The 24,302-nt window shown below is 47.2% G+C and overlaps 2 protein-coding genes across 2 annotated transcripts in view; one reads left to right on the top strand and one right to left on the bottom strand.

Annotated features, from left to right (window-relative positions):
• MTPAP (mitochondrial poly(A) polymerase) overlaps positions 1–14,322 on the bottom strand; it is a 68,633-nt gene extending 54,311 nt beyond the window's left edge. Inside the window, exons 1-2 of the mRNA XM_075315517.1 lie at positions 14,194–14,322; positions 8,491–8,654 (exon numbers count right to left, since the gene is read on the bottom strand). Coding sequence (XP_075171632.1) covers positions 8,491–8,654; positions 14,194–14,296 — 267 coding nt within the window. The 5' untranslated portion in view covers positions 14,297–14,322. The remainder of the gene's footprint in view (positions 1–8,490; positions 8,655–14,193) is intronic.
• Positions 13,905–24,302, top strand: part of MAP3K8 (mitogen-activated protein kinase kinase kinase 8) — a 106,425-nt gene continuing 96,027 nt past the window's right edge. The window contains exon 1 of the mRNA XM_075315519.1: positions 13,905–14,359. The gene's annotated coding sequence lies outside the window, so the exon portion shown is untranslated. The remainder of the gene's footprint in view (positions 14,360–24,302) is intronic.

The raw sequence follows: 24,302 nt of genomic DNA on the forward strand, positions 1-24,302 counted from the left end.
TAGTGTGACGGGGCCTTAATTCACAACGATTTGTAGTGTACCTGACCGGAGTAAGATTTCTGGAACAGTGCATGGAGGTGGACACCGCCTGGCTTGATGAATCAGGTCCAATGTGTCAACAGTGGAAAAGTCAGGCCTGGCCCAGTTTACCTCAACAATCATTCGCTGCGAAATAGAGAATCTGTAAGTTATCAGTAGAGATGGGCGAATAGCAACTATTCGTGTAGGGATAATGTTACCGAATACCGAGTACTAGCCAAGTATTCGTCAAGAAAAGTGCTCAGGTTCCCCCCTGACTTGCATTAGGTTCGTTATTCCTAACGAATACCAAAGTAGTACTTTTGGATTTGTTAGGAATAATCCAAAAACGAATAGCTACTATGTGCTCATCACTAGTGATTAGCTAATCACAGGGCTGGGTTCCGTTTAACCCCTTCCCAACATCCGCCCTAAATGTCTTCTTTAAAGGGAACCTGTCAGGTCCCATAAGTGTTCTAACCTAGAACCAGGGTGATGTGTGGCCTAGTAACCCTTTCCTACCCATCCCTGTGTTGTAATATTGTGTAATATGAATGTATAAAGATATGTTTTATTACTTATGTGTTCTGTATGTAAATGATCAGAGGCTCTAGTCCCCTGGGTGTTGCATCGCCCTGTGGGCGTTTGCATGCTTTGTGTGGTATGACGCTCCTGTGGAGTGATACCATGGATTTGCATGAGTGGTGTCACCATCGCTCATTGAGATCCCGCGCGTGCGCGCTTGCCATTCCCGCAGCCTTGTTATCTGGGTGCTTGCTCCTCGACTTCAAACGCGCTCTGCGCATGACCGGAGCTGCAGGAGACTTCTGAGCATGCGCACTGCGCGTCTGAAGATGAGATGCAAGAGTCCGGATAACAAGGCTGCGGGAATGGTAAGTGCACACGTGCGGGATCTCAAGGAGCTGACGGTGATGTCGCTCATGTAAATCCATGGTATCACCCACAGGGGCGTGTTACCACAGAAAACATGCAAATGCCCACAGGGCGATGCGACGCCCAGGGAACTAGAGCCTCTGATCATTTACATAGAGAACACCAGTAATAAAGCATTTTTATACATGCACATTACACAATATTACAACACAGAGATGGGAAGTTAGGGGTTACTAGGCCACACATCACCCTGCTACTAGGTTAGAACTCCTAAATTACCTGACAGATTCCCTTTATGTCAGATGGTGTTGGAAGCAGGTGCTGACTGTGTTATACAGCCGACACTAGTCATCAGCTGCTGTTATCAGAGCTGGCTTTAACTGCAATAAATTAAACCCTAAGATGCCACAGTTCATAGCATCCACATCATAAAAGCAGTTAGGGTACTTTCACACTTGCGTTATTTTTTTTTTTGGCGCAATCCGCTGTCTTGGGAAACAGTGGAATCCGTTAACGGATTCCGCTGTTTCCCATAGACTTGCATTGATGACGGATTGTGCCAAAAGTACCTGCGTTGCTTCTGCTGGCCGACGCTCCGTTGCTTCCTCCGAGCGGAAGCAATGCTGAATTTAACATTAAATGCTTGCGTCAAAATGACGCCGACCAGCGGATTCCGCTGCTTCCGTTAAAATTTATAATGGCACCCTATGGTAGCGGATTCCGTTGCCAAGTGCTTAACAACGGAATCCGCTGCTGGATTCCGCTAATTTCTACTGAGCATGCCCAGAATGAAAAAAGAAAAAAAAAAAAAAAAAACAGAGCCGACGCATTCCGTTAGACGGACGCCAAACGGATGCAACGGTCCGTTATTTCACAGGAATCAGCTAACGGATTACTGTGAAATAACGGATCCGTTGCATCAGTTGACACCACAAAAATAACGGATGCGTCAAAACGATGCAGCAATGGACCCAGCGGATTTCGCCCAACGCAAGTGTGAAACTAGCCTTAGACAGAAGCTGCTTGCACTCCCCCCCAATGACAAGTAGTAAAGCGTACAACACTATATACATTTGGTATTCAGTCAGTCATTTTGCTTAACGGTGATCGCTGCAATCACTAGGGGACTGGCAGTGTTCTCTGGCCATCTCTCCGGGATCCCAGGCTCGGCTTATGATTTGCTGTGCTGGCGTTTCATCTGCGTGGCACAGATGACGTCACACTGATGGAGTCACACGTCAGGCCGGCAAATCAATCTCTGCGCAGGGGAACCCAGTAGCTCAGGAAATTCACACAGTTCCTGTCCATGGCCTCAGAGCACTGACCTGATCCGTGGGCCGGGGGTCACACAAAGTGATCTGATCATCTTTACTTTTATAATATATTATATGTTGAATTAAACCATAAAAACAGAACAATTCATCCTGCAAAAAACAAGCCCATACACAGGAATGTAGCCAAATGAAGGGAATTTTGTTACTTACCGTAAATTCCTTTTCTTCTAGCTCCTATTGGGAGACCCAGACGATTGGGTGTATAGCACTGCCTCCGGAGGCCACACAAAGCAATTACACTAAAAAGTGTAAGGCCCCTCCCCTTCTGGCTATACACCCCCAGTGGGATCACTGGCTCACCAGTTTTAGTGCAAAAGCAAGAAGGAGGAAAGCCAATAACTGGTTTAAACAAATTCACTCCGAAGTAACGTCGGAGAACTGAAAAACCATTCAACATGAACAACATGTGTACCCGAAAAACCACCAAAAATCCCGAAGGACAACAGGGCGGGTGCTGGGTCTCCCAATAGGAGCTAGAAGAAAAGGAATTTACGGTAAGTAACAAAATTCCCTTCTTCTTCGGCGCTCCATTGGGAGACCCAGACGATTGGGACGTCCAAAAGCTGTCCCTGGGTGGGTAAAGAAATACCTCATGTTAGAGCTGCAAAGACAGCCCTCCCCTACGGGGAGGCAACTGCCGCCTGCAGGACTCTTCTACCTAGGCTGGCGTCCGCCGAAGCATAGGTATGCACCTGATAATGTTTGGTGAAAGTGTGCAGACTCGACCAGGTAGCTGCCTGGCACACCTGTTGAGCCGTAGCCTGGTGTCGTAATGCCCAGGACGCACCCACGGCTCTGGTAGAATGGGCCTTCAGCCCTGATGGAACCGGAAGCCCAGCAGAACGGTAGGCTTCAAGAATTGGTTCTTTGATCCATCGAGCCAGGGTGGCTTTGGAAGCCTGCGACCCCTTGCGCTGGCCAGCGACAAGGACAAGAGTGCATCAGAGCGGCGCAGGGGCGCCGTGCGGGAAATGTAGATTCTGAGTGCTCTCACCAGATCTAACAAATGTAAATCCTTTTCATACCGGTGAACAGGATGAGGACAAAAAGAAGGTAAGGAGATATCCTGATTAATATGAAACGAGGATACTACCTTAGGGAGAAACTCCTGAATGGGGCGCAGCACTACCTTGTCCTGGTGGACCACCAGGAAGGGAGCCTTGGATGACAGCGCTGCTAGCTCAGACACTCTCCGAAGAGACGTGAACGCTACCAGAAAGGCCACTTTCCGTGATAGTCGAGAGAGTGAAACATCCGTCAGAGACTCGAAAGGCGGCTTCTGGAGAGCAACTAGTACCCTGATCAGATCCCATGGATCTAACGGCCGCTCGTACGGGGGGACGATATGACCAAACCCCCTGCAGGAACGTGCGTACCTGCGGACGTCGTGCTAGACGCTTCTGAAAAAACACCAATAGCGCCGAGACTTGCCCTTTAAGGGAGCCGAGCGACAAGCCCTTTTCCAACCCAGATTGCAGGAAGGAAAGAAAAGTAGGCAATGCCAATGGCCAGGGGGACACTCCTTGTACAGAGCACCAGTAAAAGAAAATCTTCCACTTCCGTGGTAGATCTTAGCAGACGTGGGCTTCATAGCCTGTCTCATGGTGGCAACGACCCCGTGGGATAATCCTGAGGACACTAGGATCTAGGACGCAATGGCCACACAGTAGGTTCAGGGCCGTAGAATTCAGATGGAAAAACGGCCCTTGGGACAGTAAGTCTGACCGGTCCGGTAGAGCCCACGGTTGACCGACCGTGAGATGCCTGTCGCCAGAGCTCTTTGATCGTCATGAAAACCGGGACCTTGCTGTTGTGCCGATTCGTGAAACCCGTCCGGGTGCAGAGACCATTCTCCTGCGTCCACGCCCTGGTGACTGAGGAAGTCTGCTTCCCAGTTTTCTACGCCCGGGATGTGAACTGCGGATATGGTGTATGCTCTGTCTTCCACCCCTAGCAGAATCCGGCGGACTTCCTGGGAGGCTCGCCGACTGCGTAGTCCGCCTTGGTGGTTGATGTATGCCACCGCTGTGGATTGTCCGACTGAATTCGGATCTGTTTGCCTTCCAGCCACTGCAGGAAGTCTTGCAGGGCCATATGCACTGCCCAGAGCTCCAGACAATTGATCTGAAGAGTGGACTCCTCTGAAGAGAGTCCTTGATCGTCTGAGAAAGGGGCACGTTCCTGTCTAGGGACATCGACTTCCCCTCCCATTAGCGAAGAATGTTCTATTGAAGTGGACGCAGATGAAACTGCGTGAAAGGGACTGCCTCTGGATGAGGTGTCTCCTTGAAGGAGAGACTGCACCCCCATCTGTAGTGACCGCTGTTTGTCCAGTGGAAGCTTCACCATCGCTGAGAGAGTGTGAAACCCCAAGCTAAGATATGCCAGCGATTGGGTTTAACTTTGAAAAGTTGAGGACCCACCCGAAACTCTGGGAAGTCTCCAGCGCCATGTTCAGGCTGTGTTGGCATGCCTCTTAAAAGAGTGCCTTGACAAGTAGATGGTCTAAGTAAGGGATCACAGGGTGACCCTGAGAGTGCGGGAGTGGTCCCACTGCTGCCATGAACTTGGTGAAAACCCGTGGGGCTGTCGCCAGACCGAAGGGTAGGGCTACGAACCGAAGATGCTCGTCTTCAATAACGAATCGTAGCAAACGCCGGTGCTCTGGAGCAATCGGCACGTGGAGATAAGCATCCTGATGTCTATTGATGCTAGGAAATCTCCTTAAGACATTGAGGCAATGACGGAGCGGAGGGATTCCATCCGGAACCGCCTGGTTTTCACGTGCTTGTTGAGCAGTTTAAGGTCCAGAACGGAACGGAAGGAGTCGTCCTATTTTGTCACCCCGACCAGATCGGAGTAAAAAGTGTCTCTTGTTCCTGAGGAGGAACCGGGATTACGACTCCTACTGCCTGCAGAAGAGCCTCGGCTCGGCCGGTGAGGAAGTTTTTGCGACAAACTGTCTCTCACCCACCGGCCACTGACCTGTGGCAGTTAAATGTCGCTAAAGCGGGGAAGTCTGCCACCGACCGCGGACGCGGAGAGAGAGGGCTGAAAGTCATGAGGAAACCGCCTTGGTAGCGGTTCCTCCGGCTGCCTTCTCCGGGCGTGATTGAGCCCGCCAGGAACCTGAGCCCCTCTGAGCCTTTTGAGTCCTGTTGGACGAGGGCAATTGGGACGTGCCCGAGCCTGGGAAGGACCGAAACCTCGACTGTCCCTTCTCCTGATGGGTCTTGTTTGATAGCTGGGGTAAGGAAGAATCCGTACCCTTGGACAGTTGAATGATTTAATCCAACCGCTCACGAAACAGTCTGTCACCAGATTAAGGCAATCTGGTTAAGCACTTTTGTGGAAGCAGCATCTGCTCCAATCCCTTAACACTAGGAGCGTAACAACACGGAGTTGGCGGACGCCACTGACGTACGGCTCGTAGAGTCCAGGACAGCATAAACAGCCTGAGTCGCAATGCCGACATTGCGAGGTGAAGGACGCTACTGCGGCCAAGATGTACATGTGACCGCGTCCCTCTGCGCAATACTAGCTGAAATAGCTTGTAGTGCCTCTATGGCTGCGAATGCCGGGGCAACCGACCCGCCGATAGGGCTATCTGTCTGTCAATGGCATCTTTAAGTGAAGTCCCATCCTCCACTGCAACTATAGATCTAGCCGCAAGCCTGGAGATTGGGGGATCCACCCTTGGAGCGCTTGAGCACGTCAGGGGGGAAGAGACAACGCGTATCCTCAATACGGTTGGAGAAACGCTTATCGGGATAAGCGTGGTGTTCCTGGACTGCTTCTCTGGAGTCAGAGTGACCAGAAAAGTACTCAATATACGCTTGAGATACCGAAATAGGGATTTCTTCTGCTGTGAAGCTGACCCCTCCACTGGAGGAGTTGAGGGAGAAATACTCAACCTTCCATTGATGGACGCTATAAGATTATTCACTATAGCGTCACCATCCGGTGTATCCGGATTGAGAGCGGTCTCAGGATCAGAGTCCTGAACAGCTACGTCTGCCTCATCATACAGAGAGTACTGTGATGAAGTCGAGGGCCGTTCTTAGGGAGCTCGCTTAGGCCGTCTGGGACTGTCGTCCGTGTCAGAGCCTGCACCCTGGGATGCATGGGACCCTCCTGGAGCCATGATTTGTTTCGAAATCAGGGTGGCCAGGGGCATTGAATCAACATTGCCCAAGGTCTGTCTGGACTGCAAAGTCTGTAAGATGTTAGTCATAGCCACAGACAATATATCAGCGGAAACTGCAACTCCGTCCCTGTCCCTGGACAGGGATCACCGGTGGTTCTTTTGGCCACCTGTAGCAGAGACCCCGTTGAGTAATTGCACACACTGGGGGTCCTGGAACAGTCGCATGCAGTACAAGCAGCATAGAAAGCCTGTGCCTTGGCACCCATGCTTTTTTTTTTTTTTTTTTTTGCTGTTGCTGTCTAGCCATCTAGGAGCATTAGCCAAGAATAGCGACCGTACAGTGCAATGTATAGCATACAAGCATGAAGTACAATAAACACTTCAGCACATGCAGTACAAGGAGCATAGAAAGCCTGTGCCTTGGCACCTTTGCTTTTCTGCTGCCGTTGTCTAGTTATTCAGGAGCATTAGCCAGGAAAAGCGACATACAGTGAATGTATAGCATACAAGCATGAAAATAACCACTGCAGCACATGCAATCCAAGCAGCATTGAAAGCTTGTGCCTTAGCACCCTTGCTTTTCTGCTGCTGTTGTCTAGTCATCAAGGAGCATTAGCCAAGAATAGCGACATGCAGTGAATGTACAAGCATGAAAATAAACTCTGCAGTACATGCAATCCAAGCAGCATTGAAAACTTGTGCCGTAGCACCATTGCTGTTTGCTGCCGCTGTCTAGCCATCTAGGCGGGTAGACAGCCAAGAATAGCCCTTACAGTGCAATGTAAAGCATACAAGCATAAAGGACACATGACACTGCAGCACATGCAAGACAAGCAGCATATAGAGTCTGTGCTTTAGCACCCCTGATCTTTTGCTGCTGTTTCTAGGTCTGCATCCTGAATAGCGACCGTACAAAAGTACAACAGGACACTTCGGCATTAGTGGGTCAGCACTTTAGTTGCCGCTTACCGCCCGCACAAAAGCGGGTGTGTGGCGCCGGAATCCTGTGCTGGTAGCTCAGTGTCTCCGTTTTCCCGCTCTGCGTGCCGGAATGGCTGCCGGCGTCCAGAGGAGAGGGGCGGGCCGAGGGCGTGCCCGAGACAAGAGCGGGAACCCGGCGCCCACTGTGTCTAGTAAAGGGGGCTGGAGAATGCAAATAAGGCTCCAGCCCTCGGTGCTGCTATAGAACAGCGTCTCTCCCTTTCCCTGAGTGACAGGGAGGGGGCGGGAACGAAGCGGCGCTAGGCCGCAAAAGCCGGGGACTAAAGTTAGAAGCGCCGCCGCCGTAAAAGCGCGGTCGGCGCGTCCCCGGCGCACTACAAGTCGCAGCTGCGCCGCCGCTCCAGGGGCGGTCGGCGCGGCGGTCCCCACACGTAAAGTCCCCCAGTAATCTGCAGGGGCTATGCCCAGCGCACAGCGCTACAGTCCCCGGCGCACTAGCACACCCAGCAAGCCTGGTGTGTGCGTGGCCTGCCATACGGGGACACAGAGTACCTGAAAGTTGCAGGGCCTTGTCCCTGAACGGCACTCCCGCTCCACATCCAGCAGGTTCTATGGGTCTGTGGATGGAGCCCGGCCTCAGGGCTTGGTGGCCGGAAAGATCCCACTTCCTCAGAGCCCCTCAGGGGGATGGGGAAGGAAAACAGCATGTGGGCTCCAGCCTCCGTACCAGCAATAGGTACCTCAACGTTACAAACCGCAAGTGGGGTGAGAAGGGAGCATGCTGGGGGCCCTAGTATGGGCCCTCTTTTCTTCCATCCGATATAGTCAGCAGCTACTGCTGACTAAACAGTGGAGCTATGCGTTGATGTCTGACCTCCTTCGCACAAAGCAGAAAACTGGTGAGCCAGTGATCCCACTGGGGGTGTATAGCCAGAAGTGGAGGGGCCTTACACTTTTTAGTGTAATTGCTTTGTGTGGCCTCCGGAGGCAGTGCTATACACCCAATCGTCTGGGTCTCCCAATGGAGCGCCGAAGAAAATAAAGGTTATGGCTCTTGGAAGACGAGACTAAAAAAAACAAGAACTGACTGCAGCATAAAAAGGCGCCTGATCCCATTTTCCAGCCATTATTAGACAGTGCAGAACCAATACTTACATTGCTGTCGAAGAAGAAGTGGCTGGCCACCTCCCCGTGCTGTGACAGATACCGCAGGAACTTGCTTTCGTTGATCCTGGCTGGGCAGGCGATCAATACTGAATGCTTGGCTTGTTCATGTCGCACGTTCTGCACATTGGAAAAGTTGTTTTTTGTGATGTGATCTGTGGACGGCAGAAAGGATCATCAGAAAGGAGGAGAGGGGCAAGTGCATGTAGCCATACACAGAAATCAGCCTGCACGACCTGTTACTCCAATGTACAGGGCATGAAAACCGCGGTCACATGGAGAGGCCGGGCTCAGGCAATATGAATCACGTTCCCTGTAAATAGGATGTGCCCTAAATGTTAAATAGATGCACCTCCCTGGAGATAAGTGCATGTGGTGCCTGAGCGCAGGGCAGAAGAGGTGGCTGCGCATGCCCCATTCCCTACTATAGGGGCTCTGTATTCAAAACTCCCAGATGATGGGCTGCACACAAACTCCCAGATGTCAGAGGTAAAGAGTATAACAAGCTGCACACAAACTTCCAGATGTCAGAGGTAAAGAGTGTAAGGAGCTACACACAAACTTCCAGATGTCAGAGGTAAAGAATGTAAGGAGCTGCACACAAACTTCCAGATGTCAGAGGTAAAGAGTGTAAGGAGCTGCACACAAACTCCCAGATGTCAAAGGTAAAGAGTGTAAGGAGCTGCACACAAACTCCCAGATGTCAGAGGTAAAGAGTGTAAGGAGCTGCACACAAACTTCCAGATGTCAGAGGTAAAGAGTGTAAGGAGCTGCACACAAACTCCCAGATGTCAGAGGTAAAGAGTGTAAGGAGCTGCACACAAACTCCCAGATGTCAGAGGTAAAGAGTGTAAGGAGCTGCACACAAACTCCCAGATGTCAGAGGTAAAGAGTGTAAGGAGCTGCACACAAACTCCCAGATGTCAGAAGAGTGTAAGGAGCTGCACACCCCCGCTCTGTTCTTGGGGGCTGTATATCAGCTCCTATTCACTTTAGTGACAGCCGAGCTGCTGTATCTGAAAACCAGGGCTGTGGAGTCGGTAAACCAAACCTTCGACTCCTCAATTTCTCTTGCTCCGACTCTGACTCCTACATATATTGCTTATAGTTAGGTGAAAAATTTATTGTAAGGCTATGTGCGCACGTGTGCGTATTACATGCAGTTACGCTGCGGTCTGCAGCGCAGCGTAACTGCATGCGTCCTGCGTCCCCTGCACAGTCTATAGAGAGCCGTGCGCACGTGGCATATTAGAACGCAGCGATTCGGCTGCTGCCCGAATCGCTGCGTTCTAAGAAGTGACATGTCACTTCTTCCGTGCGGTTTGCATGCTGTCTATAGGGAGAGGCAGCATGCAGAGTGCACGTTCTCTGCTGGCACCATGCACTTCAGAACGGAGCATTTCAGCTGCGCTCTGAAGCGCACCTTTTAGGTGCGGTGCAGCGCGCACACGTGCGCACATAGCCTAATACATGAACGTGTATATGAACATCAGACATTTAATAATTTTTATAATACAATAATCAAGATATTTGGATAGAACATAAAATATATTTATTGGAATACAACTTTAGAACACAAAAAACTGTAATAAATTGTAAATATGTAATACACTATGTAATATACAGATTACATATATATCTTGTGTGCGTGTATGTATGTATATATGTGTGTGTATATATATATATATATTACATAGTGTATTACATATTTACAATTTATTAGTTTTTTGTGTTCTAAAGTTGTATTCCAATAAATCACGTTCCCTGTAAATAGGATGTGCCCTAAATGTTAAATAGATGCACCTCCCTGGAGATAAGTGCATGTGGTGCCTGAGCGCAGGGCAGAAGAGGTGGCTGCGCATGCCCCATTCCCTACTATAGGGGCTCTGTATTCAAAACTCCCAGATGGCAGATGTATAAAGAGTATAAGGAGCTGCACACAAACTCCCAGATGTCAGAGGTAAAGAGTATAACAAGCTGCACACAAACTCCCAGATGTCAGAGGTAAAGAGTGTAAGGAGCTGCACACAAACTCCCAGATGTCAGACGTAAAGAGTGAAAGGAGCTGCACACAAACTCCCAGATGTCAGAGGTAAAGAGTGTAAGGAGCTGCACACAAACTCCCAGATGTCAGAGGTAAAGAGTGCAAGGAGCTGCACACAAACTCCCAGATGTCAGAGGTAAAGAGTGTAAGGAGCTGCACACAAACTCCCAGATGTCAGAGGTAAAGAGTGTAAGGAGCTGCACACAAACTCCCAGATGTCAGAACAGTGTAAGGAGATGCACACAAATTCCCAGATGTCCGAAGTAGAGTGTAAGGAGCTGCACACAAACTCCCAGATGTCAGAGGTAAAGAGTGTAAGGATCTGCACACAAACTTCCAGATGTCAGCGGTAAAGAGTGTAAGGAGCTGCACACAAACTCCCAGATGTCAGAGGTAAAGAGTGTAAGGAGGTGCACACAAACTCCCAGATGTCAGAGGTAAAGAGTGCAAGGAGCTGCACACAAACTCCCAGATGTCAGAGGTAAAGAGTGTAAGGAGCAGCACAAAAACTCCCAGATGTCAGAGGTAAAGAGTGTAAGGAGCTGCACACAAACTCCCAGATGTCAGACGTAAAGAGTGAAAGGAGCTGCACACAAACTCCCAGATGTCAGAGGTAAAGAGTGTAAGGAGCTGCACACAAACTCCCAGATGTCAGAGGTAAAGAGTGTAAGGAGCTGCACACAAACTCCCAGATGTCAGAGGTAAAGAATGTAAGGAGCTCCACACAAACTCCCAGATGTCTGAGGTAAAGAATGTAAGGAGCTCCACACAAACTCCCAGATGTCTGAGGTAAAGAATGTAAGGAGCTCCACACAAACTCCCAGATGTCAGAGGTAAAGAATGTAAGGAGCTCCACACAAACTCCCAGATGTCAGAGGTAAAGAGTGTAAGGAGCTCCACACAAACTCCCAGATGTCAGAGGGAAAGAGTGTAAGGAGCTGCACACAAACTCCCAGATGTCAGAGGTAAAGAGTGTAAGGAGCTGCACACAAACTCCCAGATGTCAGAGGTAAAGAGTGTAAGGAGCTGCACACAAACTCCCAGATGTCAGAGGTAAAGAGTGTAAGGAGCTGCACACAAACTCCCAGATGTCAGAGGTAAAGAGTGTAAGGAGCTGCACACAAACTCCCAGATGTCAGAGGTAAAGAGTGTAAGGAGCTACACACAAACTCCCAGATGTCAGAGGTAAAGAGTGTAAGGAGCTACACACAAACTCCCAGATGTCAGAGGTAAAGAGTGTAAGGAGCTACACACAAACTCCCAGATGTCAGAGGTAAAGAGTGTAAGGAGCTGCACACAAACTCCCAGATGTCAGAGGTAAAGAGTGTAAGGAGCTGCACACAAACTCCCAGATGTCAGACGTAAAGAGTGTAAGGAGCTGCACACAAACTCCCAGATGTCAGAGGTAAAGAATGTAAGGAGCTCCACACAAACTCCCAGATGTCAGAGGTAAAGAATGTAAGGAGCTCCACACAAACTCCCAGATGTCAGAGGTAAAGAGTGTAAGGAGCTGCACACAAACTCCCAGATGTCAGAGGTAAAGAGTGTAAGGAGCTGCACACAAACTCCCAGATGTCAGAGGTAAAGAGTGTAAGGAGCTACACACAAACTCCCAGATGTCAGAGGTAAAGAGTGTAAGGAGCTACACACAAACTCCCAGATGTCAGAGGTAAAGAGTGTAAGGAGCTACACACAAACTCCCAGATGTCAGAGGTAAAGAGTGTAAGGAGCTGCACACAAACTCCCAGATGTCAGAGGTAAAGAGTGTAAGGAGCTGCACACAAACTCCCAGATGTCAGACGTAAAGAGTGTAAGGAGCTGCACACAAACTCCCAGATGTCAGAGGTAAAGAATGTAAGGAGCTCCACACAAACTCCCAGATGTCAGAGGTAAAGAATGTAAGGAGCTCCACACAAACTCCCAGATGTCAGAGGTAAAGAATGTAAGGAGCTCCACACAAACTCCCAGATGTCAGAGGTAAAGAATGTAAGGAGCTGCACACAAACTCCCAGATGTCAGAGGTAAAGAATGTAAGGAGCTGCACACAAACTCCCAGATGTCAGAGGTAAAGAGTGTAAGGAGCTGCACACAAACTCCCAGATGTCAGAGGTAAAGAATGTAAGGAGCTGCACACAAACTCCCAGATGTCAGAGGTAAAGAGTGTAAGGAGCTGCACACAAACTCCCAGATGTCAGAGGTAAAGAGTGTAAGGAGCTGCACACAAACTCCCAGATGTCAGAGGTAAAGAGTGTAAGGAGCTGCACACAAACTCCCAGATGTCAGAGGTAAAGAGTGAAAGGAGCTGCACACCCCCGCTCTTTTCTTGGGTGCTGTATATCAGCTCCTATTCACTTTAGTGACAGCCGAGCTGCTGTATCCGAGAACCAGGGCTGTGGAGTCGGTAAACCAAACCTTCGAATCAGACTCCTCAATTTCTCTTGCTCCGACTCCGACATATATTGCTTATAGTTAGGTGAAAAATTTATTGTAATACATGGACGTGTGTATGTGACCATCAGACATTTAATAATTGTTATGATACAATAATCAAGATATTTGGATAGAACATAAAATATATTTATTGGATACAACTTTAGAACACAAAAAACTGTAATAAATTGTAAATATGTAATACACTATGTAATATACAGTAGATTACATATATATATCGTGTGTGTGTGTATGTATATATGTGTGTGTGTGTGTGTATATATATATTACATATGTAATACAATATTTACAATTTATTAGTTTGTGTTCTAAAGTTGTATTCCAATAAATATATTTTATGTTCTATCCAAATGTCTTGATTATTGTATCATATAAATAATTAAATGTCTGATGTTCACATTGTACTACAATACATTTTTCACTTAAATATAAGTATTATACTAAATGTTATTATTTAGTAAAATATTCAGCACATTCTGCATTGCACTCCTGTCCCCAATTTATTATATATTCTAGGAGTCGGAGTCGGTGCATTTTATACCGACTCCGACTCCACCAAAATGAGCTCCGACTCCACAGCCCTGCTGAGAACAGCCACTACATGTGAGTGAGTGGCGCTGCGCTGTCACTTCTCCGTATGCTGCACTTGCACCGGACCTGCAGCAACTGATGGGTGGCAGCGGCCGATAGATGGCAGCGCCAGGTCTCCAGTAGAGCTGATAATGGAGTAGTTTGGATTAGGCAGCCTGGCCCATAAGTACTCATCTCTGCAGCTGCTCGCACCCCATAGATGTCAATGGACGGTGGTGAACAAGGGTAATATTACCACAAAAGGATGAAGAAACACCCTGCTCATCATGCAGTTATGTGTTACCATTACATCACATTGTCTGATCGGTTCCTGGCCGTGTACGAGGGGGGGGGCATTCTCATTTGATTTGCACATTTCCAGGAGCAACAACAGAGGGATCACACAAGACAGGGCTCTAAGAAGAGAATGAGCCACAAGCCCTGTCCATCAGGAGCAGCTGGAGTAGAAGGGAACTACAATTCCCAGCAGCCTCGCTCCAGTCTACGCGACCTGACGTCTCCGGCACCATGGAGACCAGACGTACGTGACGGCAGCAGTGACCTCCACACTGTGACTAGGGCGGGAGGACGAGGCCAGACAGACACTCCGGGCACACATGGAGCCTCACCCGCCTTCTCCGCCACCAGCGGCCGCTGCTTCCTCCCGGCGGTGGTGCTCAGGGCCCGGCCGGCGGCCCTCAGCACACAATCCAACCCAATGCGGCTCACCATGACACTGCCGGCCAGAGACGACCGTCTGCGCATGTGCGGGAAGAATTGGCTACGGCATCTCAGGTAGCTCAAAACGCCTCAGAAAACTGCCGTGCGCTTTCTATAAAGTGAAAGTGAAAGATTTCTAACAGGATTTGCATCCAAAAGAGTTTTATTTCCTTTTTCAGTATTTATAGAACAACAGCACCTAGCCAACCACAAACTGCTGGAGGGCATATGCTGAAAATTATCTGAGTGTATATATACTGTGTGTGTATAATATATATATATATATATATATATATATATATATATATATATATATATATATATATATATATATATATATATATATATATCTCTACTATGGTACTCTGCTACTTACCAGGTTTTTGCCACCTAATTTGAGAGCAGCATAATGCAGAGACAGAGACCCTGACTCCAGCGATGTGTCACTTACTGAGCTGCTTAGTGTAGTTTTGCTAAAATCACTGATGAATCAGCAGTAGATTATTATTACATGACTATTTGGCATGCTGCAGGTAGTCCAGCACATTCATGAGCTCTGTATTAGGCCGGAGTCACACTTGAGAGTCTCGCATTGCACCACGTGTCGGGTAATGCGATGCGAAACTCACAAGTGTGACTCCAGCCTAACTGCTAGATCTGCAGAGAAAACATTGATTTTATCAAAATGACAGCAAACGGCTCAGTAAGTGACACATCGCTGGAATCAGGATCTCTGCCCCTACATTATGTTGCTCTCAGATGAGGTGGCAAAAACCTGGTGACAGATTCCCTTAAAGCACCACTCCAGTGTTAAAAAACAACACTGTAGTGGTGCTTTAGCTTTATATTGTTCTAGATACTACTTTTTTTAGGATGCGGCGATGCTAAATGGTATTTATAGAAAAATGTTTTACTTTATTTTTAAGGGGGGAAAATGAGGTTGATTCAATTTTTTTTTTTATTTTTAAGGCTATGTGCGCATGTTGTGTTTTTTCTGACCACAAAGATGCAGCGGTTTTGGCCCCAAAAAAACGCACAAAAATGCATAAAAATCATGGTTATTCCACAACATATTGATTTCTGAATCTTCCTGAGATAAATAATCATTAGTATTGTTGTTTCTAAATGATTCTGAACTTGTTTTCTTTGCATTATTTGAGGTGTGAAAGCGCTGTGCATTCTGTGCATTGTTTTTTTTTATTTTGACCATTTTTTCATTTTCAGAAAATAAATACAGAACGTATTGCTTGGAAATTCGGAGACGTTGTCAGTTTATAGAATAAAAGAACAATTTACATTTTACTCAAAAATATAAAGAGAAAAATCAGAAAAACTGACAATTTTGCAGTGGTCTCTTAATTTTTGCCAGAGCTGTATATATACATACTTTATATATATATATATATATATATATATATATATATATATATATATATATATATATATATATATATATATATAATTATTTTTTTTTTACTTATATGGATAAACGCATGAGGGACTTCGAAGTAGGAGTATGGTCAGATCTCTTCTTTTTACAGTTGAAAACCTGAAGCAGAAACATAAGCACAGCAAGTCATTTTTACATTGCTGTGCATATTTATATCTTTTTTAGCAAATCCTTAGCGCTTTTTCAGGCGGGTTATTATTATTATTATTATCTATTATTATTATAGTGCCATCAATTCCATGGCGCTTTAAATGTGAAAGAGGTGTACATAATAGGGACAAGTACAATAACCATAAACAGTACAAGGCACAGTCTGGTACAGGAGGAGAGAGGTCCCTGCCCGCGAGGGCTCACAGTCTACAAGGGATAAGTGAGGATACAGTAGGTTAGGGTTATGGGGCATAGCTGCCCGAAAAGGATGTCCTGTGCACATCCTATAACATTTTATTTATTTATTTTACTCACTTGGGCACCCTTTCCATATCCATGCAAAAAATGTTTTGCAAGGTTCGCTGTGGAGACTCATGAGCCATCCGTGTGTGTGTTTGTGTCATCAGTGCCATCCCAGTGCTATCCATTTGACATCCGGATAGCATAAACTTGTATGCTTACCTGGTGCTGCTGTTACTTCTCAGTCCACAGTCAGTGCAGTGAATATTCATGAGGCATAATGAGCAGGGCCAGAAGCTGCAGCAGCGCCGGAGAAAGGTAAATATACAACTTCATGCTATCCAGATGTCACACGGATAGCACTCGGACAGCATACTTATGGCACATACACTGACAAACGGATGGCCCACGGATACAGGTAAGTATAAAAATCCATTTAATTTCAATGAGGTATTCTCCAGTACTCGTCACACGGATCACATCAGTGTGTGGTCAGTGTGACATCCACGCTGCCGGCCAAAAACGGACATGTTGCCATGTGCTTCACACGGACACACGTGTGCTCCACATAGACACATGTTCCATGTCAAAACAAAGACGTGTGAAGAAACCCATTGAATTTAATGAATCTTCATGAGTCTGTGTCTCCACGCGTACCGTCGTCTCGGATGTGTGAAGGTGGCCTTATATAGTGCCATCATATTACACGTGATCATCACTGTCTCCATTGGGGCTCACAATCTATATTCCCTATCAGTATGTCTTTGCAGTGTGGGAGGAAACTCACGGAAACACGGGGAGAACATACAAACTCCATAACATGCATTGAGATCCACTTTTCTGGTTAGGGTCACTAGTGCGATCCTCACATGACACTCGTCTCGCGCTGGCAGCACAGCAGGAGCCGAGTGTCATGTGAGTGTCCCTGCTAATGAGGTCCGACCGTGCGAGCGGACCTCAGCTGCGGGGGGCGGGCTGGCTCTGAGGAGGGGAGGGCCAGCACGGAGGAGGGGAGGGAGGGATTTATCTTCCTCTCTCCTCCATAGCCGGTTATTGCTATCCTCGCTCTGCACTCGCGGTACACCGGTGTACGGTGAGTGCAGTGCGATTTTTCTCTCACCCCATAGACTTGAATGGGTGCGAGAGAAAAGAGTCTCGCATAACACTCGTAGCATGCGATTGTTTTCTCGGTCCGATTAGGGCTGAGAAAATAATCGCTCATGTGCGCTGACACACAGGCTAGAATTGGTCCGAGTGGAATGCGATGTTTTATCGCACTCCACTCGCACCGATTTTCTCACCGTGTGGCTTAGGCCTTATCGTGATACCCCTCTATTTTTTTTGCTGTTGGAGGAGCTGGTTGTAGTTTCCCATCTGGAGTGTGTACATGTTTTCAGGCCACTCCTGGTACCAGTGCCGTGTACCCGCCGGCTTCCCGTCCTCCTCACTGAACCTTGTCGGTAACCATCTGCTTGCTTTTGTTGACAGCTACTTCCCAGAACGATGGTTACGAACCTGATGATGACGTTAGTTCTGCAGCTTTCGCAATGTTTTCTTTTCTCAAGGCATCTGCAGATCTGCTGCCAGTTTCGGGATCCGTGGGGTGTGCCTGTCATTTTACACTGGAAGTTGCAACATCATTTTAGATGCTAGAAGAATTCTAACAGGTTTTGCAAATCTGTAGTTATACAGTGGGGAAATAAGTATTTGATCCTCTGTCGATTTTGTAAGTTTTCCCACCTACAAAGAATGGAGAGGGCTGTAATTTGTATCGTAGTTACACTTCAACTGTGACAGAATAATAGAATAAAAAAATCCAGAAATCACATTGAAGGATTTTAAAATAATGTATTTGCATTTTATTGCATGAAATAAGTATTTAATACAATTGAAAAACAGAACTTAATAATTGGTTGAAACCTTTGTTTGCAATTACAGAGGTCAGATGTTTCCTGTAGTGCTTGACCAGGTTTGCACACACTGCAGCAGGGATTTTGGCCCACTCCTCTATATACAGTAGATCTTCTCCATATCTTTCAGGTTTTGTGGCTGTCACTGTGCAACATTGAGTTTCTGTAGCACCGACATCCCTGGACTACCCTGCCTCTAACCAGCAGGGTAGTCCAGGGATTGCATCCTCCCCCTAAAATCCCATGGCCATCCATGTGCTTTTCTGTCTCCTCCTCCCAGGGCCTGTGCACACCACACAGGTCCTCTGGGAATTTGCTTATGGCACGCACATATGCTAAAAGGGCTAGCAAACTGTTTTCCGGAAGTACCTCTCAGCCTATGGCTCAGAGGCACTCAGTGCTTAAGGCATCCTCCCTCTAGAGGAGGTGCCAGCGTAATGCCATTAGTCAGTATTCCTGCTGCTAGCTAGTTATCAGGTCCCTCCGTTCCTGTATCCATCACCAGTCCCTGTGCCCGTTTAACCTTAATCTGTACCTGCCATTCCCTCCGTTCCTGCCTGCAGTCAACAGTCCTATCTGCATTAGCCGGCTGTTTTTCATGCTCTTTAATAGAGCTTTTGGAATTAGTGTGGGGCCCCTGAGGCGTCAGGTGCCACATGGTATAGCATCCAGTAACAGGTGTGGTGCTAACCACGGATTCCTGGAAGACCGGTGCCGGTAAATAACATTCAAACACACATAATTCTGCCCTTTTTCCCCTGACTGGGTAACAGGCTAGGGGCAGATCTAATGGATAGCCACCTATTGGTCGGGACTTATCCAATCCACTAGTCAGAAACCTGGGAGGATGAAGGGCTAGTCAGTCAGTTGACAGGAGACCGACATCTTGGAAGACATTCAGTCAGACAGTGAGTCAGACACTGAGTCTGAGGTCAGTCAGAAGTCGATGGTCAGACAACAAGTGTAAAGGGATTTGTTGGGCGATAAGGAGTACGGTCGCCAGGGAGAGCACAGTGTGAGTACTCATGGGACCAAAAGCACAGGCGGGGTGCAGAGTCCTAGTTCAGGACAACGCTTTAAGCTCACCTGATAAATCTGCCCGGTGAGGGCATCATCAAGGTTCCTCAGCAACGTAAGTGTCCGGGGCACAGCAGCAAAGAGGGAACCTTGGAACGGGGACAGAGGTCCGACCCAAGAGAGGTTCAAGCTGCCTGCCATACGGGCCAGGACTGTGACGACAGGAGGGGACCCCCAAAACGCTCCAAGCCACGGGGACCCACCAATTACAGACGGGTGCAAGGAATTAAAGCTCACCAAAATCACTACACCGGCACTGGGATCAAGAGAATACCGAGACACCTGAGGCCCAGTTTGGTAGAGACCAGCACCAGCGGGGTTGCAACTCCACGAAACCTGCGAGTAAAGAGCAAGCTAAACCGCAGCCCCTGTGTTCTCTGAATTCTTCTGCACTGCTGCATCATTAACTTTTACCATACTACTACCACCATCATCCGTCCCTGCGGCCTAGCTCTACTTGTGGAGGGCCTTAACATCTAAGCTGCTCAATACCACCAGGCCCAGTAGTGAGAGACTGTGCAGCAGCGGCTTTCCCCATATAGCCGCATACCGCCAAGTGGCGTCACGAAAACCATTTTCCATTTTATTTTTCCTCCCCTTTTTAAGCAACCCCCAGGGTCACGGAACTGGGCACTCGCCACCCGTGAGAATCCCCAGTAATTTAAAGTCTGGGACCGAGTATCCCAAGGCCCTGGGGTGCGTCATTAGTATGATACATTCAGATCAATAGGAGACAGATGTGAAGTACCCGGCTGCGGTCACTATCAGAAGATGGAGCAGCTTCGGAACTGAGCATTTCCGGCTGTCTGCTGCTGCCACCTGCATCGAGACCACTGGATCGGAGTGGATGCGGAGTGTCGGACCCCGGCCAATCTGACATTCATGACCTATCCTAAGGATAGGCCATCAATGTAAAAGTAGTGGACAACCCCTTTACATTAAAGTGCTGTGTGACTTATCTTTACAAGTGGTGGCTCTCCCTTGCACCACAGTAGACACATAATGGGAAGGGCTCCAGCTCTCGACATGCAGGGCAATAGATAAACTGAGTTATCCAAATCTAAAATTGATTCTAACTTCTGATCAGTAGGTCAGCTGTAACACAGGCTGGGGGGCATCTGACTGCAACCAATCATAGACTCCGGTGGGTGGGGAAACAGTGAATATGTAATTTAGCTAATGAGCGGCCCAGTAAGTGGAGTGGGAGCGTACAGCCGCACCGGTGATTCGGTAAGTATAGTACGACTGCTCCAATACCCCGATCTTTTCCACCACCATTTTTAAGTGCTGGCTCCTGCTCCCCATAGACATATGGGGAGTGGCGTCCGGCCAGATACCCTGGATCAATTCCGGGACGGAACTTTTTTTTTATTTATTTTTTTTTTTAAATCATTCCGGTTAGACCTGCTGATCCACGATATCTGCGAGTCCACCCATCACTAGAGTGAAAACCCACGGCAAAACCGCTGAAAAGAATGCACATGTTCATTCTTTTAATAACGCAGCAAAAACCAGGGAGGTTGACAAAAATGTCAGGAAAACACCGCAGGTCTATTGTGTGTGTGCATGAGATTTCTGTAATTTCATAGGCTTTGCGGGGACTGTGATTGCAGGATTTTATTAGGATGGATTTCCTTAAAAACAAGGCCAAAAATATGCTTAAAACGGTGCCAAAACACAGCAAAAACGCCGTGTGTGAATATAGCCTAATGCAGCTTGTGGCAGTGACACAAGGAATTGCTCTCCTTCAATATTACGGGAAAAAAAGGTCTAATATTTGGTTTAGTATAAGCCCGCAGCTTGGTGGTATAGATCCATGACCATGTACTGTGCATTTTTATTTTGCTTACATGCAAAAAGTATATTAAGTTGAGAGAATGACCAGCAGGGGGCTGCGTGTTCATTTAGCTTTTGGCTATGATTCTGCTTTGCACTACTTCACACATCAGTTTTTTTCCATCAGGCACAATCTGTAAAAAAACGGGTAAAACGGATCCGGTACCGCATCCGTTTTATCCCCATAGATTTGCATTGTTACCGGATTGTGCCTGATGGCTTTGTGTTGCATCCGTTTTTTTTCCGGATGCGGCAAAATTAGTTAAAGCGGCAGCCGGAGGCAACGTAGCTTGCAACGTTTTTTTGTCCGGCAAAAAAACCGCATCGCGCCGCATCCGGCTGCTGCAGCGCATTTTTCAATGGATGCCTATGGACTCCGGATGCGGCGCGATGCGGAAAAAACGCATCCGGCCACCCCATGCGGTTTTTTCCACTGCGCATGCTCAGTAGCGTGCCGCAACCGGAAAAAAACGGACGGGCCGCATGTAAAAACTTATGCAAAGGATGCGGTGTTTTCGCTGCATCCGTTGCATAGGTTTCACAGCCGGATTGAGCCGCACTGCTCAAACCGGATGTGTGAAAGCAGCCTAAGGCTTTATGCACATGCTAAGTATTTGGTTGCAGATTTCTGCACCAAATGTGCATCTCCTGGCAGGAAAAACACTGCATTTTTTGCTTAATTTTCGGTGCGTTTTTGATGAATTTTTTTCTTTTTTCAATGCATTTTGCATGCATTCTGCGATGGAAAGACGCTGAAAGAATTGACACACTGCGGTTTATTTTCTGCTGTTATCTGCAAGGAAAAAAAAAGAAACGTGTGCAAAAAAAAAAAACCTTCAGAATTTGCTGGCATCAGAATTTGCATGCAGTCTTGTGACAAACCTGCACTAAAAAAAAACACATTAAAAAATGAGATAAAAACTCAGTGTGTGCACACAATCTTAGTAGCCACACACAGCACACAGTTCCTTTTAATTTCTTCTTTACACCCTTCATTTCATTTTATTACATATTTATCTGTCAATTTTTTTTTCAATTTTTTTTTTTGCTTTTTCTCACTTCAGTTTCCAGAAATCCAAATAAACACACACAAAAAATGTTTAAAAAAAAAATCCTGCCTCAATTTCCCAGACGTCTAAAGATGCAAATCCTTGTGCAAAGAAAAAATGGGCACTTGTTCTCTGCGGGGAATTCCCAGCAAATTACCTTGTGATGAGCTTGTTGCCATTTAAAGGAACACTAAACGCAGATACAGCAAATATTTGAAACATTCCAGAAATTCTTTTCTTTAATCTCCTTTGTCCAATCCTTTTTTTTTTCCTTATACTGAGAACTGTGTCCTGTGTGCGGCTGTAAGACAACTGGCTGCAGCAGAAGCCTCTCCTCGCTGTCTGTCTGCTACAGTAGGATAAAACATTTCTAAGCCTACCCACTTGGCTAAAAAGGTGGGCCTTCAGTTGTCCACCATGCCATGAGGGAACTGATCAGGAGATTAACCCTTGTGTTTTTGGCAGAATTTGTTAATGAGGTTGTCCACTACTTTTACATTGATGGCCTATCCTTAGGATAGGTCACTAATAGAGATGGGCAGACTCGCAGGTAACCAGGACTGCCGGGTCCCTGTTATGTTTTTTTTTAAATCTGGTTCTGGTCCGGAATCCGTCCCCATATAAGTCTATGGGGACCAGAATCTGGAGATTAAAAATGTTGGTAGAAGGGTTGGGGGATAGGAGCGCTCGCGCTGTACTCACCGAAGATCCGTCATGGCGGCACACTGCTTTCAGGTCACGTATTCACTTCCGGTGCCGCGCATTAGGCTCATCACATATGCACTGCTTTCCCCACCCACAAGCCGTCCTGGCGTCAGACGTGCCCCCAGCCTGTGTGACAGTGTCTGACGGCAACCACTCACAGGTGCTGTCTGCGGCTCAGTATCATGGTATAAAAATAAATAAATAAAACGATTGGCTTAGGGTCCCCCTGAATTATATCCAGCACAGATAAAGCAGACGGCTTCAGGCTCCAGCCTCCAGCCCTGTGCTTACCTTGGCTGTATATCAAAATAAGGGGAACCGCAATTTTTTAAAAACGACGTGTGATCTCCCCAATTTTGATACCCAGCCAGGCTAAAGCCCGACAGCTGAGGGCTGGTATTCTCAGACTTGGGAGGTTCATGTTTATTGGACCTGGTATCTCGATTGGAGCATATGTGCACATGATCAACATCCACTATATTCTTTGTCTATAGAACTGCTGATAATAGCTAAATACTGTCATCTGCTTTCTCCAGTAGTCTCATAGATAATGAATGAAGTGGAGATCGATCATGCTCACCTTTGCTCCATTCAAGAAATGGCTATCAAAGCTTGGTTCCTGGATTACAGAGCCCCGTTCTTGGGATTGTTGGGGGTTCAGAATGTTAGACTTTATCTTGTATATAGGAGATCATTTATTATTCTAAAGCATTTCATTTTTATTTGTTCTAATTATGTAAGTTGTACCTGAGTTAACCTCTTTTTTACCTTCTCCCCTACCTTACACATATCCAGGGTATAGAATGGTCTCACCCCTCCCCAGTTATCTCTGCCCCAGTGACAATGAGACTAGCCCATCATCACTTCCGGGATGATCCCTTAAAACCCTGTTACACAACACATGCCCCTTTGTGTCTCCTTAGGCTATGTGCCCATGCTGCGGATTTGCCGCGGATTTACCGCGGATTTTCCGAAAATCTGCAGCAGCGGCACTTCCAAGCCATTTCAATGGCATTTTGGAAATGCTGTGTCCATGCTGCGGATTTTTCCGCGGTGGATTTGCCGCGGATTTTGATGTGGAAAAATCTGCAGCATGTCAATTATTTGGTGCGGATTTTGGTGCGGATTTTGGGTATAGAATGGGGGAAAAAAAAAAAAAGAAATCCGCGGTAAATCTGCGGCAAATCCACGGGTGCGGATTTGCCGCGAAAGTCGCGGATTTTCATGCAGAAAAATCTGCAGGTACATTCTACCGTGGACACATAGCCTTATACAGAGCTTCCTCTTCATTAATTATTACACCATATGCCCTTTTGTGTCTCCTTATACAGAGCCCCCTCTTCCTTTATTAATTATTACGCCACATAGCCCTTTGTGTCTCCTTATACAGAGCCCGCTCTTCCTTTATTAATTATTACGCCACATAGCCCTTTGTGTCTCCTTATACAGAGCCCCCTCTTCCTTTTATTAATTATTACGCCACATAGCCCTTTGTGTCTCCTTATACAGAGCCCGCTCTTCCTTTTATTAATTATTACGCCACATAGCCCTTTGTGTCTCCTTATACAGAGCCCGCTCTTCCTTTATTAATTATTACGCCA

Source organism: Anomaloglossus baeobatrachus, chromosome 6 (assembly GCF_048569485.1).
Source record: "Anomaloglossus baeobatrachus isolate aAnoBae1 chromosome 6, aAnoBae1.hap1, whole genome shotgun sequence".
Taxonomy (NCBI): domain Eukaryota; kingdom Metazoa; phylum Chordata; class Amphibia; order Anura; family Aromobatidae; genus Anomaloglossus; species Anomaloglossus baeobatrachus.